Here is a 20,002-nt window from a genome sequence, read left to right as displayed (position 1 = left end):
AGATTTTCAATAAAAAAAAAAGCTTTTATCAGCAATGTTCTACAGGGCATATTGACTCTTGTTAGTTTTTTTAATCCTATGAAAGTTTACACAGAGTGAAATAAAGATTAACAATAATTTGCTGGTTGGGTCTTAAAATCAAATTAACTGTAATTAATTTTAAATATCTCTTGATGAGGAATCTATTTCAGTAAAACAATTTTAGTCATTTGCCTTTAAAGCTTCTAGATAAGTAAAAAATATGCTGCATACCAAACTGAAGCATGAGATCTAGATCCTGATCTCTTGCTGGCTGTTCCAGGACATGAACCACACCAACTCGTACGGCATCATACGTGGTCTCCAGTTTGCCTCGTTCATCACACAGTACTACGGCCTGGTGATGGACCTTCTGGTTCTCGGTCTCATGCGCGCCTCCGAGATGGTCGGTCCCCCTCAGATGCCCAACGCCTTCCTGCAGTTCCAGGACACCACCACGGAGGGTGCACACCCCATTAGGCTCTACTCCAGATATGTCGACAAGATACACATCTACTTCAGGTTTGGAATTGTTTATAATTTCAGGGGTATGCTTAGTTTCCTAATTTCTTCCTTTTATAGTGCTTAGATTGCTTTACAAGTAATTACTTATTCCACAAGATCTTTTAAAAAAGAAGGTAACTGTTCTTTAAACCCTAAATGACCAATATTTTTATGCCCCCGGTAGGGTGGCAATAGCAGTTGAACTGTCCGTCAGTATGTCAGTCTGTCCGTCCGTCCGTCCGAAAATAAAACTTTAAGATTGGCCATAACTTTTGCAATATTGAAAATAGCAACTTGATATTTGGCATGCATGGTCAACAAAAAAAAAGAATATTTCAAAGCGGCGTTCTCATGAAGCTGCTCATTTTGAGTGTTGGAAGTTCAAGGTCAAGGTCATCCTTCAAGGTCAAAGGTCAATTTTTTATTTTTTCAAAGCGGCGTTCTCATGAAGCTGCACATTTTGAGTTGTGGAAGTTTAAGGTCAAGGTCTTTCTTCAAGGTCAAAGGTAAAAAAAAATAAATCAAAGCGGCGTTCTCATGAGCTGCACATTTTGAGTAGTGGAAGTTCAAGGTCAAGGTCATCCTTCAAGGTCAAAGGTAAAAAAGAATTCAAAGCGGTGCAATAGGGGCATTGTGTTTCTGACTAACACATCTCTTGTTTTTTATCCACTGTGTTTCTGAAATCACAGCCTCTGTTAATTGTTTCCTAATAGGCATTTTAAATTAGCAAAACTTTAAGTATTCAGGTACTTGTTCACCAATATGGGAAAAAAAAACAAGTTAAATTTTTTTTATGTACGTTAACAACAGAAAGTATGCTTCATTTTCAAGCAAACAAAAAGCACCCTGTACTGAGGGAAAAATGCTAGAAATTTTTGTAAGTTTATTTGAAATAATCAATCGATATCCGTAGAGTAATGAATTGATTATTGATAGTTTTAGTCAATATAAAATAAAAAAGTTGCATTACCTGGAAAGCATGTAAAATAATGTTTTTAAATTCAAAAGCCCTGTGACATAGTGGTAGAGCAGCATTTTTTTACCAGGTTTTTCCGAAGGAAAAAACTGGTTATTAGATTGGCGAATGCGGGCGGGCTGGCTGGCTTGGCGGGCTGGCTGGCTGGCGGGCTGGCGGAATAAGCTTGTCCGGGCCATAACTATGTCGTTCATTGTCAGATTTAAAATCATTTGGCACATTTGTTCCCCATCATTGGACGGTGGTGTCGCGCGAAATAATTACGTCGATATCTCCAAGGTCAAGGTCACACTTGAGTTCAAAGGTCAAAAATGGCCATAAATGAGCTTGTCCTGGCCATAACTATGGTCATTCATTGTGAGATTTTAAAATCATTTGGCACATTTGTTCACCATCATGGGACGGTGTGTCCCACGAAAGAATCACGTCAATATCTCCAATGTCAAGGTAGCCACGACTAAAAATAGATTTAAAAAAAAAAAAAAAATTACAAAGGGGGTTAATTTTTTTGGTCATTTCAAAAGTTCAGTTTGAGTTTTCTCCCTTTATCAGATTTTTTTTTCACAATGAAAACCTGGTTTTGTGACAATTTTGTCCCTTGTTGTTCTGTAAATCACTGGTTTAAATCCTAAGACAGTCACTTTAAATATTTTAATTATTTGTATATATTCCAATCAATTTAGTTTGTATAAGTTAATTAGTTTTGTTAATAAAGAATACAAAAATCTGAGAACAAGTCTGTTTCAGTTGTTTTAAGTCTTGCTAACTTGGTATTAAGTTAACATGTGTTTTAAATGAATCACACATAATGGAAATACATGTACAAATTATTCAGTATATTCATACAGGCCATTAGATCAATATTCTGTTGTTCAGGTTCTCTGCTGAGGAGGCCAGGGACTTGATCCAGCGCTACCTGACCTGAGCACCCAGACCCAAACAATGAGAACATCGTGGGCTACAACAACAAGAAGTGCTGGCCCAGGGAACTCGAGGATGAGGCTCATGAAACATGATGTTAACCTGTGAGCAACTGAACAGTTTTGTATTATCTTAATGCTTAACAGTATTCAATAAAGTTTTTTTGTTGCTTTCTGTAATTTTATGCTCCCCTTGGAAGAAGAGGGGGTATATTGTTTTGCACATGTCGGTAGTCCGTCCGTCCACAAGATGGTTTCCGGATGATAACTCAAGAACACTAATGCCTAGGATTATGAAACTTCATAGGTACATTGCTCATAGACTGGCAGATGACCCTATTGATTTTGAGGTCACTAGGTCAAAGATCAAGGTCAACAGTGACTCGACATAGTAAGACAGTTTCTGTATGATAACTCAAGAATACCTACACCTAGGATCATGAAACTTCATAGGTACATTGATCATGACAAAGGTCAAGGTCACAGTGACTCGAAACAGAAAATGGTGTTCGGATGATAACTCAAGAAAGCTCACGCCTAGGATCATAAAACTTCATAGGTACATTGATCATGACTCGCAGATGACCCCTATTGATTTTCAGGTCACTAGGTCAAAGGTCAAGGTCACAGTTACTCGAAACAGAAAAATGGTTTCTGGATGATAACTCAAGAACGCTTACGCCTAGGATCATGAAACTTCATAGGTACATTGATCATGACTGGCAAATGACCCCTATTGATGTTCAGGTCACTAGGTCAAAGGTCAAGTCACAGTGACTTGAAATAGTAAAATGGTTTCCGGATGATTACTCAATAATGCCTACACCTAGGATCATGAAACTTCATAGGTACATTGATCATGACTGGCAGATGACCCCCATTAATTTTCAGGTCACTAGGTCAAAGGTAAAGGTCACAGTGACAAAAAACTTATTCACACAATGGCTGCAGCTTTAACTGACAGCCCATATGGGGGGCATGCATGTTTTACAAACAGCCCTTGTTAAATACGTGTGTCTGCAATGTCACCCAATGCAGTTTGCACAGGCTTATCAGGGGCGTCACTTTTTGCCTAAAAAATTTCTTTTTGTTGCTAAAAAGAGACTTTCTTTTAAAAAAAAAACATAACAGGAAAATGTCGTCCCTGTGCAATATAGGACCCTTCATGTACATGTATTAAAGCCCGTATTCCTGGAAAGCAGCTCAATGTGATGTTTTCAAGGGGCCGCGCAGTGTTCTGGGACATCAAAAACCGTCTGCCACCGCTCTGTGACCACCATTGAGTGGGACGGCAGTTTTGTGTCAGTGTATAGCAAGGACAACCCCAACCTGCTGTTCAACATGTGTGGCTTTGAGTGTCGTATACTGCCCAAGTGTCGCACCACCCACGAGGAGTTCACTCACAAAGATGGTGTCTGGAACCTGCAGAATGAGGTAGGAAGGCTTATCAGCGGAGTCAGTCTTATGTTTAGGGCTGTTTTGAAATTTAAAGTAATTATTTTACGACTGCACGATAGAACAACACATTAGTTCAGTTAACTTAAATGACATTATTTCAATATATTTTGCCTCCCAATAGACATCACACAAATGAAATCGGATGTACACATATGAAGAATTCACTAACAGATCCATATAATATATTATGCAAGTAAGAGAGTGGGATATAATGGCCGCAGCGTTAAACAGAAACAGCCGAAAATTTTGCCTACCGGAGGTGGACGAGCACACGTTAAATAACCGATGTGAAATAAGTATAAGTATAGTAGCAACACCGCCTACCCAAAATAAAAATGTTCTTGCTCTTCAAGCGACCGGGCAGGAAAAACCATTCACTTGATTTGGGCTAAGCATAGCTCTACCAGTCGCTTGACCATTAATTGCTCAACCGGCGACTATACCTTTACACACCACTTTTTATACCAATGTTCACTTGACCATTAACAAGTGACCATTAACAAAATACTTATACACACTTTTTATGTCCCCACCACTATAGTGGGGGACATATTGTTTTTGCCCAGTCTGTTGGTTGGTTGGTCTGTTGGTTTGCGCCAACTTTAACATTTTGCAATAACTTTTGCTATATTGAAGATAGCTTCTTCATATTTGTCATGCATGTGTATCTCATGGAGCTGCACATTTTGAGTGGTGAAAGGTCAAGGTCATCCTTCAAGGTCAAAGGTCAAAATACTAAGTCAAAGCAGCGCAGAAGGGGAAATAGTGTTTCTGACAAACACATTTCTTGTTATACCAATGGTCACTTGACCATTAACACAATACTTTTACACACTTTTATACCAATGGTCACTTGACCATAAACACAATACCTTTTCACACTTTGTATACCAATGGCCACTTTACCATTAACACAATACCTTTAGACACTCTTTACACCAATGGTCACTTGACCATTACTTTTAAATCGGACATTTAATACCAATAATCGCTCGACCAGCGATTTCACACTTTTTAAGTCGCTCAACCAGCGAGTCCACACTTAAAACTCGGTCATTTAATCACAATAATCGCTTAACCAGCGATCACACTTTTTAACTCGGACATTGAATACGATTTGACACATACCAGTTTTTCCCCAGCTGCATTTCTTCTATTTTTTAAGCTTAATCTTTTAATTACTTGGATATACTATGCATGAAGCCCAGAGTCCATTCGAGCCAATGTGTTGAGTAATTGTCGCTAAGGTTAGCTTGTAGAGATAAATTTTGTAGAATAAGTACGCATGCCCATTCATCCCTCCGGCAAACAGAATTTTACGCCGCTGCGTTATACTGTCAAGCACTCGAATAGTCGAGCGCGCTGTCCTCTGACAGCTCTTGTTATGTACCCCACCACTATATTGGGGGACATATTGTTTTTGCTCTGTCTGTTGGTTTGTTTGTGTGTTTGTTTGCATCAAACTTTAACATTTGCCATAACTTTTGCAATATAGCAACTTGATATTTGGCATGCATGTGTATCTCATAGAGCTGCACATTTTGAGTGGTGAAAGGTCAAGGTCATTCTTCAATGTCAAAGGTAAAATATATAGCTTCAAAGTGGCGCAGAAGGGGACATAGTGTTTTCAACAAACACATATCTTGTTTCCATTGCATGCACCCTGCACTAGGTGACAAAGGAGAGGACTGCCCAGTGCTTCCTACGTGTGGACGATGACTCCATGAACAAGTTTCATAACCGGGTCAGACAGATACTAATGGCCTCGGGCTCTACCACATTTACAAAGGTATGTAATATAAGCAAGCATAGTGTAAGAATTGTTGAAAGACATCAGTTGAAACAATTAGCTTTTATTTATCTTGATATAAAATACATAACACTTCTGTCGCAATGAACCTAACCATAAATTATTCAGACTTGATAAACATTTACACATAAGAGCTGATGAAACACAAAATGCTTTTAAGCTAAAAGTGATATATTCAGTTTCTTTAGAGTGTGTATAAATTGGTGTGAATTTCTGTCTTAATACTCCTCAAACATGACTTAATGATTTCAAAACATGCATGATTGACAGATTGTCAACAAGTGGAACACTGCCCTGATTGGCCTGATGACCTACTTCCGAGAGGCCGTTGTCAACACCCAGGAGTTACTGGACCTGCTGGTAAAATGTGAAAATAAGATCCAGACCAGAATCAAGATCGGCCTCAACTCTAAAATGCCCAGCAGGTTCCCCCCTGTTGTGTTCTACACACCCAAGGAGCTTGGAGGTGGGTACCGCAGTAGAACTATGCACATAATGGAGTAATTTTTTATTGCCTGGATTATAAAAAAAACATAAATTTTTAAATAAATCTTTTCATTTTCTCTATGAACATTTAAAAAGCTAAAATATTTGCTTTTGAAACTTTCCTTTTCATTATTGAGTATTTTCTTGCCTTCCAATTTTTTAACATTTGGAAATAGCCAGTGAAAAAATCATGTAACTGAAATGGTTTCAGTTTGGTCTTAAAAAAAAAGTTGATGTTAGTTTTCTCAAAGTTGAACAAAAAAGTAGTGATGATTGACTAAAACTCTTAGGTCATGAAAAAAAACAGCTATGGACATGCATTTGAGTAGTGTTCTGAGAAAACTGGCCGTAATACATGTGCGTAAAGTGTCATTCCAGATTAGCCTGTGCAGTCCGCACAGGCTAATCAGGGATGACACTTACCGCTTTTATGACATTTTTGTTTAAATGAAGTCTCTTCTTAGCAAAAATCCAATTTTGGCGGAAAGTGTCGTCCCTGATTAGCCTGTGTGGACTGCACTGGCTAATCTGGGACGACACTTTATGCCCAGTTTTCTCAGAACACGACTCATTTTGCCTACATGTTCAGGTCTGGGCATGCTGAGTATGGGCCACGTGCTGATCCCTCAGTCTGACCTGCGCTGGTCCAAGCAGACCGATGTCGGCATCACACACTTCCGATCGGGAATGTCACACGACGACGATCAACTTATTCCCAACTTGTACAGGTAAATGTGTATAGTTTTAAAATAAGTCTGTGTGTGAACCTTTATAAGAATTTCAATGTGTACGAACTGAACATAATGTATATTTATGTATGTTTGTTTAAATGAATCATTATTGTATGCACATTTTAAGAATTACATATTTGTTATTAGAACATTAAAAGTATAATATTTCTCTGAACTAATGTTATTTTAGTATACCTGTGTTATGATTATTGCATAAGGGCATGCTACCCTTGTCCGTGTGTGTGTACCTGTGTTTGTCTTTGTGGGACATTTTTTGTTTGGCTGATAATTTTGTTGTTTAGTATAGGGTTTGAAAATATATAGGCACAAATGATCATCATATCAAGATTACATGTCTTGTTCAACAATTGTTTTGCTCGTTTCAATGTCAACGACAGATAGGGCAGCTTTTTAATAGTCTTTATATGTTTATAGTGCAAGTATATGCGCGTGTCTGGCTCATAACTTTGCTGTGCATTTAGGGATTTTGAAATAAATTGTCACAATTTGTAAATATATTTAAAGGTGATGTGTTGCGTTCATAACCATGTTGCTCACTTCAAGGTCAAGGTCACAGCGAACTCTTAAATTGTATGTAATGTGTCAAGTAAAATTCCTTTCAAATTTGAGGTTAACGGTGGAAACTTGAAGTTGGTGCATATTCCTTATGTGGTAAAAGTGATTACAGACGTTCATGTGACTGTTATTTCTATTTCTTCATAGTGAATGGTGAAATGTTTCATCATTTCAAGATGTCATTTTGTATGCACCAACTATGTTTCTTGGGCAAAGGTCTATGTCACATAAGTAAGATAGGCTTTATTGGCAGAAACAATTACAAAGAACTGGTACATATATGAGTCGTGTTCTGAGAAGACTGGGCATAATGCATGTGCATAAAGTGTCGTCCCAGATTAGCCTGTGCAGTCCGCACAGGCTTAACATGGACAACACTTTCCGCTTTTATGACATGTTTTGTTCTAATGAAGTCTCTTCTTAGCAAAAATCCAATTTAGGCGGAAAGTGTTGTCCATGATTAGCCTGTGCGGACTGCACATTTCAATCTGTGACGACTCTTTATGCACATGCATTATGCCCAGTTTTCTCAGAACACGACTCGTATATGGTGTATCAAATGTTCACCTATGCGTCACACAACACACTATTCTGTATTCAGTAAATAAAATGGGGACATCTGTGATCTTTGTACTTATTTCTAGTTGATAAATAATGTGCATTGATCATCACACATTTTCAAGATATTGTATAATGGTACAAGGTAGGACATTTTGGGTCAATTTAAAATAGTCATTTGTTGGCATATATTCCATTTTATTAGCTCATCTATTTTTTGAAAAAAAATTATGAGCTATTGTCATCACCTTGGCGTCGGCGTTGGCGTTGGCGTTGGCGTTGGCGTTGGCGTCGGCGTCCGGTTAAGTTTTGCGTTTAGGTCCACTTTTCTCAGAAAGTATCAATGCTATTGCATTCAAACTTGGTACACTTACTTACTATCATGAGGGGACTAGGCAGGCAAAGTTAGATAACTCTGGCGTGCATTTTGACAGAATTATGTGCCCTTTTTGTACTTAAAAAATTGCAAATTTTGGTTAAGTTTTGCGTTTAGTTCCACTTTTCTCAGTAAGTATCAATGCTATTGCATTCAAACTTGGTACACTTACTTACTATCATGAGGGGACTGGGCAGGCAAAGTTAGATAACTCTGGCATGCATTTTGACAGAATTATGTGCCCTTTTTATACTTAGAAAATTGACAATTTTGGTTAAGTTTTGTGTTTAGGTCCATTTTATTCCTTAAGCATCAAAGCTATTGCTTTCATACTTGCAACACTTACTAACTATCATAAGGGGACTGTGCAGGCAAAGTAATGTAACTCTGACTGGCATTTTGACAGAATTATGTGCCCTTTTTATACTTAGAAAATTGAAAATTTGATTAAGTTTTGTGTTTAGGTCCACTTTATTCCTACAGTATCAAAGCTATTGCTTTCATACTTGCAAGATTTATGAACTATCATAAGGGGACGGTGCAGGCAAAGTTATGTAACTCTGACTGGCATTTGGACGGAATTATGGGCCCTTTATACTTAGAAAATTGAAAATTTGGTTAAGATTTATGTTTTGGTCACTTTACCCCTAAAGTATCATAGATATTGCTTTCATACTTGGAACACTCACAAACTATCATAAGGGTACAGTAAAAGGACAAGTTGCATAACTCTGGTTGTCATTGTTACGGAATTATGGCCCTTTTTTGACTTAGTAACTTTTAATATATGGTTAAATTTTGTGTTTCGATCCACTCGAAGTATCAAGGCTATTGCTTTCAAACTTCAAATACTTACATGCTATCATGAGGTTACTGTACCTGGCAACTTGAATTTTACTTTGACCTTTGAATGACCTTGACTCTCAAGGTCAAATTATTAAATTTTGCTAAAATTGCCATAACTTCTTTATTTATGATTAGATTTGATTGATACTTTGATGAAACTACTCTTACCTGACATACCACAATAGACTTCACCCAAACCATCCCCCGTGCCCTCCCCCCCCCTCCCCCCCCTCCCCCCCCCCCCTAATTTTTTTTTTTTTTTTTTTTTTTATAAGATCATCTCACAAATGACCACCACACCCTCACACTATACCCCCACCCCACCCCCCCCCACCCCCCCCCCCCCAAATTTTTTTTTTTGATTTTTTTTTTTTTTTTTTTTTTTTTTTTTTTAAGATCATCTCACAAATTATCACCACACCCTCACACTATACCCCCCCCCCCCCACGATTTTTTTTTTTTTTTTTTTTTTTTTTTCGCTTTTTTTTGGAAGATAATGTAATAAATGTCCACAACCCCACACTATACACCCCTCTTCACTCCACTCCTCCCTCCTTTGTGATTGAAAATGAGAGTCCCTTCACCTTTAAAAAGAAAATAGATGAGCGGTCTGCACCCGCAAGGCGGTGCTCTTGTTTCAAATGCAATAATATTTGTTTGTGGAATGCTTAAAAGTATATGAAGCACAGTCAGGGTTGTAATTTCCTCCTTCTTTCTGGCAATATCAGCCATATGAATCCCTGCAATATTGCTTTTCGAAAAAAAAGTTTTTTGAATGTTTCAATGTATTTTAAAGTGAAGAGTTTGGATAGTAGGATATTATTTTCATTCCAAAATAACACCCCTGAATATACTAAGTTGTGTATTTATTACTATAAATTCATTTGTTTATGGTTGTTTCCATGCCACCCAAAACCTATTTTTGCGGATATTTATGCAAACACATATTGAACTGTAGTTTGATTATATTATGTCTAGGTACATCATGCCTTGGGAGAGTGAGTTCATTGACTCCCAGAGAGTCTGGGCTGAATATGCTCTCAAGAGGCAGGAGGCAAACGCACAGAACAGGTATACAACTAGTCACATCGTTTGTATGGATAAAACATCAGCTGTTGAAAGCTGGAGCTGTTGTAATGTACTTATGTTTGGATAGAAAGGCATACAACTCTTTCTTTAAACCTAAGTATGCAGATAACGGTAAATAACTTTTGCTCTGTCTTCTAAAGGAATATTTGGTTAACGGTCGTCTTTTATGAAAGGAATATTTGATTTAAGGCCAGGAATAGTAAGGATAAGAATTGTCTCAATTTTTTGCAGGACATGCATGTTGAGAAAGTTATTTGCTTGCTAAATAGTACTTTAAAGATAAATTATAACTCACTGTCCACACATAGAAATCACGCCTGCAGTTTAACTATGTGTGGTCAGTAAGTGTATGTATGTACATGAGGATAGTGCAAGAGTGGAATGTAAAATTGCTGTTCATGTTCACAGGCTTATCAGGCACTTTGTCTGAACTGGATTTTAGCTAAGAAAGCATTTCCTTTAACAAAAAAAATATACAAAAAAGCAGGAAGTGTTGTCTATGATTAGCCTGTACAGTCCTGAAATCGATTTACGCCAAGAATTGACTTCCTTTAAACTAAAAAACAGTAAAAGCAGGGACTGATTAGTCTGTGCGAACAGTGGAGGCTTATCTAAGGTCACACTCTATGCACATGCACTTGCAGGCGTCTGACCCTAGAGGACCTGGACGACAGTTGGGACCGAGGCATCCCTCGTATCAACACCCTGTTCCAGAAGGACAGACACACACTCGCATATGACAAGGGTTGGAGAGTGCGCACAGAGTTCAAGGCTTACCAGGTTGAGGATCTACCAATTCTATGTTATTGTTATGCTAGGGATTCTCTAATTGCTTTGAGCTTTAAAGATTTGTTTTCAACATTTTGGCACCATTTTGTGGTTTGAAAAAGGTATTCATTAAGGTATTTGAGTAGGTCAGACATGTTGCAGTGTATTTATTTGGCAAGAAATGTAATTATCTGACAAGCCAAAAATGAAAAAATCATGATATAATGTGCTTCTGAAAAAAAAAGAATTAATTGAAAGAACAGACATTATATCATTAAAACATTCTGCAAATATTACTGCTCCAGGGTGCATGTTTCTAAACTGAGCATATTGTGTGCAGGTTCTAAAGCAGAATCCCTTCTGGTGGACCCACCAGCGCCACGATGGTAAGCTGTGGAACCTGAACAACTACCGCACGGACATGATCCAGGCCCTCGGAGGGGTGGAGGGAATACTGGAACACACGCTCTTCAAGGGCACATACTTCCCTACCTGGGAGGGACTCTTCTGGTTAGTGGCTTGAAACAATGGTATAAGATTAATGATCAGGTGGCAGGTTTTTGTGCTGCATGTTTTGTTTGTTTTAGGCCGTTTTCACTATGTTCAGCTTCTATTTTTTAGCTCATGGTGAGCTTTTGTGATCGCCTTTTGTCCGATGTGCGTCATGCGTTGTGAATTGTGCGGCGTCAACATTTGCCTTGTTAACTCTCTTATTGATATTTTGGATGAGTTCGAAAATGGTAACGTTTGATTGAAAAACATGGCTGCCAAGGGGCGGGTCATTTTTCCTTATATGGCTATTGTAAAATCTCGTTAACACTCTAGAGGCCACATTTATTGTCTGATCTTCATGAAACTTGGTCAGAAGATTCATCCCAATAATATCTTGGGACGAGTTCAAAAATGATGCTGGTTGGTTGAAAAACATGGCCACCATGGGGGCGGGGCATTTTTCCTTATATGGCAATAGTAAAACCTTGTTAACACTCGAGAGGCCACATTTATTTTCCGATCATCATAAAACTTGGTCAGAAGATTAGTCCCAATGATATCTTGGATGAGTTCGAAAATGGTTTTGGTTGCTTTAAAAACATGGCCACCAGGGGGCGGGCATTTTTCCTTATATGGCTATAGTAAAACCTTGTTAACACTCTAGAGGCCACATTTATTGTCCAGTCTTCATGAAATTTGGTCAGAAGATTGGTCTGAATGATATCTTGGATTAGTTTGAAAATAATTATGTTTGCTTGAAAAACATGGCTTCCAAGGGGCTGGGCTATGGCTATAGTAAAATCTTGTAAACACTCTAGAGGCCACATTTACTGTCCAATCTTCATGAAACTTGGTCAGAAGATTCATCCCGATAATATCTTGGACGAGTTAAAAATGATGCCGGTTGGTTGAAGAACATGGCTGCCAGGGGGCGAGGCATTTTTCCTTATATGGCTTTAGTAAAACCTTGTTAACACTCTAGAGGCCACATTTATTTTCCGATCTTCATGAAACTTGGTCAGAAGATTTGTCCCCATAATAAATTTTATCTCAGGTGAGCGACTTTGGGCCTTTCAGGCCCTCTTGTTGACAATTTATGTGAGTTAGCAATATTACAGCAATTATAGCTCATAAGTGTATTAAGCCCCCAGTTATGAAGTAAATAGCGTTAACTGGAATTGTGTTTGTTTGTCTTTCTGTCCAAAGACGCAAACGTGATCACACGCATTCTTTAACATTTTGTTACATACATTATTAAGCTTGCAGGCTTTGTTGGTCATGGTATTAAGGTTTGTATGTTCAATTTGTATCACCCTATATTGAAAATAACAAAAGTGGTGCCCCTTTTAAACACAGACTTTCATTGAATCATCATTGTTTAAAAATATATACACTTTAAGCAGATAATCCTTTCCTCTGTTAAGCATTTCAGCGCATGAACTGGAATCACTATGTTTGTCTGTCCATCTATTTGTCTGTCCGTCTTTCTACGGAGACAAACTTTTCTAAAGGCATTCTCCTTTACTTCACAAGATTAACTTTTGCAGGCATTCTTTATTATCGTTCAATGCTGTTCATGTGTATTATCCTTCATTTAAAAAATGACAAAAGGTTTTCAACTTTCACAGTCTCTAATATTGTAACACACTTTAGGTTGTGTTTACCACAGTTTAATATCTGCAAAAATGCAATTGTTTGATTTTCTTTGCAAGGATTGCTAGTGTTATAAAATGACATGTATACTGAATATAGAGCAAATTTAAAGTTGTTGTCAAGATGGTTTTGCACATGATATTAAAATGGCTTATATTGTTGTATGTTACAGGGAGAAAGCAAGCGGTTTTGAGGAATCCATGAAGTACAAGAAGCTGACAAATGCACAGAGATCTGGTCTCAACCAGATTCCTAACAGAAGATTCACCCTGTGGTGGTCACCCACAATCAACAGGGCTAATGTAAGGATAATTTATGTTTTATCTTATGTTTACGAAATCATTTCCAGCAAAGTGTTTGTTATTGTGGTAAGAACAAGAAGATTTGAGTTCCCATAGTTAAATAAATGTGTCTCAAAACAAACTGTTGGTTATTACCTATATAAACAACTCGTACTTGGAAGGTATATCAATTCTACAATGAATTTATACAATTTTGTCTGATGACTATTTGAACTATTTTAATTTATAATGTGCCCTTTTTGTACGAAACAATATGCAAAGTGGTTGACTTACACCAAAACAATTCATAACTAGAAATGGCGCGGCAGAGGCCGACGCGTATCCCCGCGCCGCATGTTTGACCCAGGGGCGCCCCATGGTTGGTAATGGGTCCATGCATAGTTGAGATTGACCGTATTGTCATAAAAGAAGTTCAGTATCATTAGAATTTAATTGGAGTAGAAATAAGAAATTAGTGTAAAAGAAAATTTTGGGTGGGTGTGGCCTATTATGGGGGGGGAGGCCCAGGGTTGGTAAAGGGGCCATACATAGTTGAGATTGACCGTATTATCATAAGAGATGTTCAGTATCAATTTGAATTAAATCGGTGTAGAAATAAAGAAATTATAGTAAAAGGCAATTTTGGGTGGGCATGGCCTATGTGGGCGGGGCGCCCCAGGGTTGATAATGGCGCCATGCAAAGTTGAGATTGACTGTATTGTCATAAAAGAGGTTCAGTATCAATTTGAAGTGAATCGGTGTAGAAATAAAGATATTATAGTAAAAGGCAATTTTGGGTGGGCGTGGCCTATGTGGGCGGGGCGCCCCAGGATTAATAATGGGGTCATGCATAGTTGAGATTAACTGTATTGTCATAAGACAGGTTCAGTGTCAATTTGAAGTGAATCGGTGTAGAAATGAAGATATTATAGTAATAGGCAATTTTGGATAGGTGTGGCCTATTATGAGCGGGGCGCCCCAGGGTTGGTAATGGGGCCATACTTAGTTGAGATTGACCGTATTGTCATAAGAGAAGTTCAGTATCAATTAGAAGTGAATTGGTGTAGAAATGTAGAAATTCTAGTAAAAGACAATTTTGGGTGGGTGTGGCCTATTATGGGCAGGGCGCCCCAGGGTTGGTAATGGGGCCTTACATAGTTGAGATTGACCATATTGTCATAAGAGATGTTCAGTATCAATTTGAAGTAAATCGGTGTAGAAATGAAGAAATTATAGTAAAAGGCAATTTAGGGTGGTCATGGCCTATGTGGGTGGGGCGCCCCAGTGTTGGTAAATTGTGCCATGCATAGTTGAGATTGACTGTATTGTCATAAAAGAGGTTCAGTATCAATTTGAAGTGAGTCTGTGTAGAAATGTAGAAATTATAGGAAAAGGCAATTTTGGGTGGGCATGCTTTATGTGGGTGTGGCCTATTATGGGCGGGGCGCCCCAGGGTTGGTAATGGGGCCATACATAGTTGAGATTGATGGTATTGTTAAAGAGAAGTTCAGTATCAATTAGAAGAGAATCGGTGTAGAAATGAAGAAATTATAGTAAAAGACAATTTTGGGTGGGTGTGGCCTATTATGAGCAGGGCGCCCCAGGGTTGGTAATGGGGCCTTACATAGTTGACATTGACCGTATTGTCATAAGAGATGTTCAGTATCAATTTGAAGTAAATCGGTGTAGAAATGAAGAAATTATAGTAAAAGGCAATTTTGGGTGGTCATGGCCTATGTGGGCGGGGCGCCCCAGGGTTAATAATGGTGCCATGCATAGTTGAGATTGACTATATTGTCATAAAAAAGGTTCAGTATCAATTTGAAGTGAATCGGTGTAGAAATGAAGAAATTATAGTAAAAGGCAATTTTGGGTGGGCGTGGCCTATGTGGGCGGGGTGCCCCAGGATTGGTAATGGGGCCATGCATAGCTGAGATTGACCGTATTGTCATAAGAGAGGTTCAGTATCAATTCGAAGTGAATCGGTGCAGAAATGAAGTTAATGTAAAATAACATAAAAAAATGAGTGAAAATCTCTGACCTGGCCCCGCCCCAACCCCCATAACTTTTGATCCAGGGGTCAGATCAAAATTCCGTCACTGTCACCGTCACACATATGCTCATAGCTACCATGTATGTAAGTTTAAAGGTTCTAGTGCTAATAGTGTAGGAGGAGCAGGTGGCCAGGACGGAAAACGTGGGGATAATAAAGTTGACTTAATTCATAAACATTAAGGGAATATTCCAAGTGACATCAGAGTTATTGTTTAACCCTTTACCACTTAGAAGCAAAGTGAAAATGGCTTTGTGCAAACAGCATTAAACCAGAACACCCTGCTTTTTTTGGCATATGATTATTTATAAATGTTTTATTACATTGTAATCAATGTATTCCTCATTGTAGACATTTTATTTGCATGGATTAATAATAATGGGAATAATACATTCTAACAATTATTAATAACATAAAAATTAATATGCGCAGGGAGCATTCCAGATACTACCGCCCGCTCGAAAGTGCCCTTTTGACAAAAAAGCCCCCCCCCCCCCCCCCCCCTCCCTGCCCTTTTCAAATCCTAGCTGGAGCACTCGTAGGATCTATTTCTTAGTGTCTATGCAGTTCTGTTATTAAAAAGTGTTATCATAGTGGATATGAACCATTGCCAGCCATTTAGTTTGAACTCCCAGATATAAACAAGAACAACAGAAGCCTCAGTTAATATGTTACGATTTTGCCACCAATAGATAGTTTCTAAATATAAACAACCCTGGCTTATGCAAAAAGAAACAGTTTCCTAGTGAGTGTTATTGTGTGTTGCAGGTGTACGTAGGTTTCCAGGTACAGCTGGATCTGACAGGGATCTTCATGCACGGCAAGATCCCCACATTGAAGATCTCTCTCATACAGATCTTCAGGGCTCACTTGTGGCAGAAGATCCATGAGAGCGTTGTCATGGACCTCTGTCAGGTCAGTATGGGTCTGCCTGTGGGTATGGATACTAATTTGGAAAAAGCTACAATGTGGGGTTTGACAACAACCCGGGGTACTATGAATAATTAGATTTACTTAAGAATTCCATACAATATTGAAAACACATATTTTGAACATTTGTACCCATATTTGTTCATTCACCACAGATATAGAAGACATATACATTTGCCAAGCACATGTTGAGGCCCAGCAAAAAAATTAATGGGCAAGAACTTGTGTGTGGGCTACTTATTGGTGTTCCTTCTGTAGCAAATACTTTTTCAACACCAATCTTGTCATTAGTACATTTGATCCTAAACTAGATTCTCCTCTAAAAAAAAGAGACTTCCTTTTAACAATAAATGCAATAAAAGCAGAAAGTGTCTTTCTTGATTAGCCTGTGCACACTGAACAGGCTAATGTGGGACGACACTTTACGCACATGCATTAGGCTCATGTGTGTTATGTGCTGCCAGGTGTTTGACCAGGAGTTGGACGCCCTTGAGATAGAGACCGTGCAGAAGGAGACCATCCACCCCCGCAAGTCCTACAAGATGAACAGCTCTTGCGCTGACATTCTGCTCTTTGCTGCATACAAGTGGAACGTCTCAAAGCCTTCACTGCTTGCTGACTCAAAGTAGGTGCATTTCCATGTGGAAAACGGTATAAGTGGAGATGTTTGGTAAATCATTGAAAAATTATAGTTGAGAATTTATATGACTCCAATTTTTGCAGTAAAAAGTTAAGGATGTTTGTTACAGTCTATAAAAAATATTGGAGTGAAATTACATGTCCCATTTTTACAGTAACAAGTCTTGCATAAATATACCATTTTTAGCTCACAACTGCACCCTCAGCAGAGCCTGGCATCCGTTATGCCTTTTGTTTGTATTAGACTTAATGCACCACTGTTTTGTTAGGGATGTAATGGATAACGCTACTACCCAGAAGTACTGGCTAGACATTCAGCTGCGTTGGGGTGATTATGATTCCCACGACATTGAGAGGTACACAAGAGCCAAGTTCCTTGACTACACTTCAGACAACATGAGTATTTACCCCTCACCTACCGGCGTGCTCATTGGCATTGATCTGGCTTACAACTTGCACAGGTGAGATTTACATAGAAATTGGCAACAGTTTGGTAAAAAGGGTGTTTGAAAGATTGTGTCATTTCCCAGATGAACCTTTGATTACTCTTGTATCATATTCTGTATGTTTACTTACATAAGTGTAAATGTTTGCATATGCTTATTATGCTGGATATTACTTTCAAATTTCATTTTACTTAGAGATGCTTTCTATGCAATACAAAGAAATGTCTAATAACATTATTATAAGCCTGGATTAATTGGTATAATTATAATGATAAATATAAGGTTGCACTTAACCTTTTTATGCCCCCGGATCGAAAGATCGGGGATATATTTTTTTTGGCCTGACTGTCATTGTATTTGTATGTGTGTGTGTGTGTGTCCCAAAACTTTAACCAAAACTTTAACCTTCTTCATAACTTTTGCAAAATTGAACATAGCAACTTGATATTTGGCATGCATGTGTATCTCATGGAGCTGCACATTTTGAGTGGTGAAAGGTCAAGGTCATCCTTCAAGGTCAAAGGTCAAAAAAACAATTCCAAAACTTTAACCAAAACTAACCTTCTTCATAACTTTTGCAATATTGAACGTAGCAACTTGATATTTGGCATGCATGTGTATCTCATGGAGTTGCACATTTTGGTTGGTGAAAGGTCAAGGTAAAAAAAAAATCAAAGCGGTGCATTAAGGGGCATTGTGTTTCTGACAAACACATCTCTTGTTCTCTTAGAAGCAAAGTGAAAACGGATGCAACCAAATCTTACATGAAGGCTGTTCAGGTTTTATGCTGTTTGCTGCTCATAAGTTTCTAAGGGTTGCTAATGAAGTCTTTATAACTTGAAATAGTAAAAAAGTTTTTTTATTAAAAGCCTTAAAAAATCGTCAAAAGCTCTGTGAAAAGTAGGTTTATGAAATGTGTGTAAATTGTTGTTAAAGATTAGCATGTGGAGTCCGCACAGGCTTATCTGGGAAATACTTTAAGCAAAAAAAAATTCTCATCGTGCAACTGAAATGATGTGTGCCCTGTATTTCAGTGCGTATGGCAATTGGTTCCCGGGTTCCAAGCCTCTCATCCAACAGGCCATGGCCAAGATCATGAAGGCCAACCCGGCCCTGTACGTGCTTAGGGAGAGGATCCGCAAGGGGCTGCAACTCTACTCCTCAGAGCCTACTGAGCCCTACCTGAGCTCACAGAACTACGGCGAGCTGTTCTCCAATCAGATCATCTGGTTCGTTGATGACACCAATGTGTACCGTGTCACCATACACAAGGTATACAGTAGATTGTTGTTAACTCTCTTGAAGCTCAATCTGTAGCTTTGTTACAGGTCTTTTATATGTAACGATAAAAGGCAGACTCTAATGAACAAAAACTGATTTTAAAAAATGCAGAAGTTAGAAAATCAGTTTTCTAATGACACTTAAGATTCAAGTGCTGCTGATTTTGTAAGAATGATTTTAACAAATATACCGTTTCTAAAACTAACAACAACTAAGATGTTGTTTTCTATATTCTTTATACAACTGTAACATTCAAAGATTGCTGATTTGTAAGTTGAAAAGTTACGTTTAAATTACACACTAAGAGCAAAGACTTCTTGATCGTGGTAAATTACGATGTGCTTTGTTTCCCCTATTAGACATTTGTATCTAAAATTAGCATTGTAACTGACAATAGGCACTGCTCATCCTGATATGGAGATGATGAGATGTGGTAATTGTGTTTCAGACATTTGAGGGTAACCTGACGACCAAGCCAATCAATGGAGCCATCTTCATCTTCAACCCACGGACGGGGCAGCTGTTTTTGAAGATCATCCATACCTCTGTATGGGCAGGACAAAAACGTCTTGGACAGGTACACTTGTGTTGGTTGATGTCTGCATGTTTTGTGAAGAAATCTGTGATTGAAAGTTTTTAAAGTATGAATTATTAAAAATGGTGTTTTTTTTATTGATCTGCTTTAGTTACCACTATTATAGACACAGCTAGAAGCTACTGTATAAGTGGTAAAGTTAGCGAGGTGGAAATGTTTGCGAATTTCACGAACGCAATAAATTCGCTAAATTTTCCCCCAGTCAAAATTGCGCCCCCATTGAGGTAGAAATTTACGGTGACACCGGGTGAAGATAATTACTGTATACCATCGTGTAAGAAATTTAATCTTGACACTGGTTTAAGATAAAAACTACTTTTTTATCGATTTTACATAATTACAAATATAACATTTTGGAGAAATATATATATAAAAACGTATTATAAACAAAATGTTTATTTTATGTTTGATTAACTATTAACATACTGCTTAGTTACGGCATTATTCAAAGATTGCCAAAGCTGTTTGGTTACATCTGAAAATAAATGACTGAACAAATAAACTGATTTTACAAAC

At 38.1% G+C, this 20,002-nt stretch overlaps 1 protein-coding gene across 1 annotated transcript in view; it reads left to right on the top strand.

The window, feature by feature from the left end:
* LOC127834580 (pre-mRNA-processing-splicing factor 8-like) overlaps positions 1-20,002 on the top strand; it is a 99,372-nt gene that overhangs the window by 62,271 nt on the left and 17,099 nt on the right. Inside the window, 9 exon segments of the mRNA XM_052360575.1 lie at positions 10,238-10,330; positions 10,993-11,128; positions 11,457-11,626; positions 13,434-13,563; positions 16,364-16,510; positions 16,990-17,150; positions 17,434-17,625; positions 18,645-18,882; positions 19,340-19,468. Of these exon segments, the coding sequence (XP_052216535.1) occupies positions 10,238-10,330; positions 10,993-11,128; positions 11,457-11,626; positions 13,434-13,563; positions 16,364-16,510; positions 16,990-17,150; positions 17,434-17,625; positions 18,645-18,882; positions 19,340-19,468 (1,396 nt within the window).

The sequence above is a fragment of the Dreissena polymorpha genome, chromosome 1, assembly GCF_020536995.1.
Source record: "Dreissena polymorpha isolate Duluth1 chromosome 1, UMN_Dpol_1.0, whole genome shotgun sequence".
NCBI lineage: Eukaryota > Metazoa > Mollusca > Bivalvia > Myida > Dreissenidae > Dreissena > Dreissena polymorpha.
Note: the sequence above shows the minus strand (reverse complement) of the source record. Positions and strands in the feature narration are given on the sequence as shown.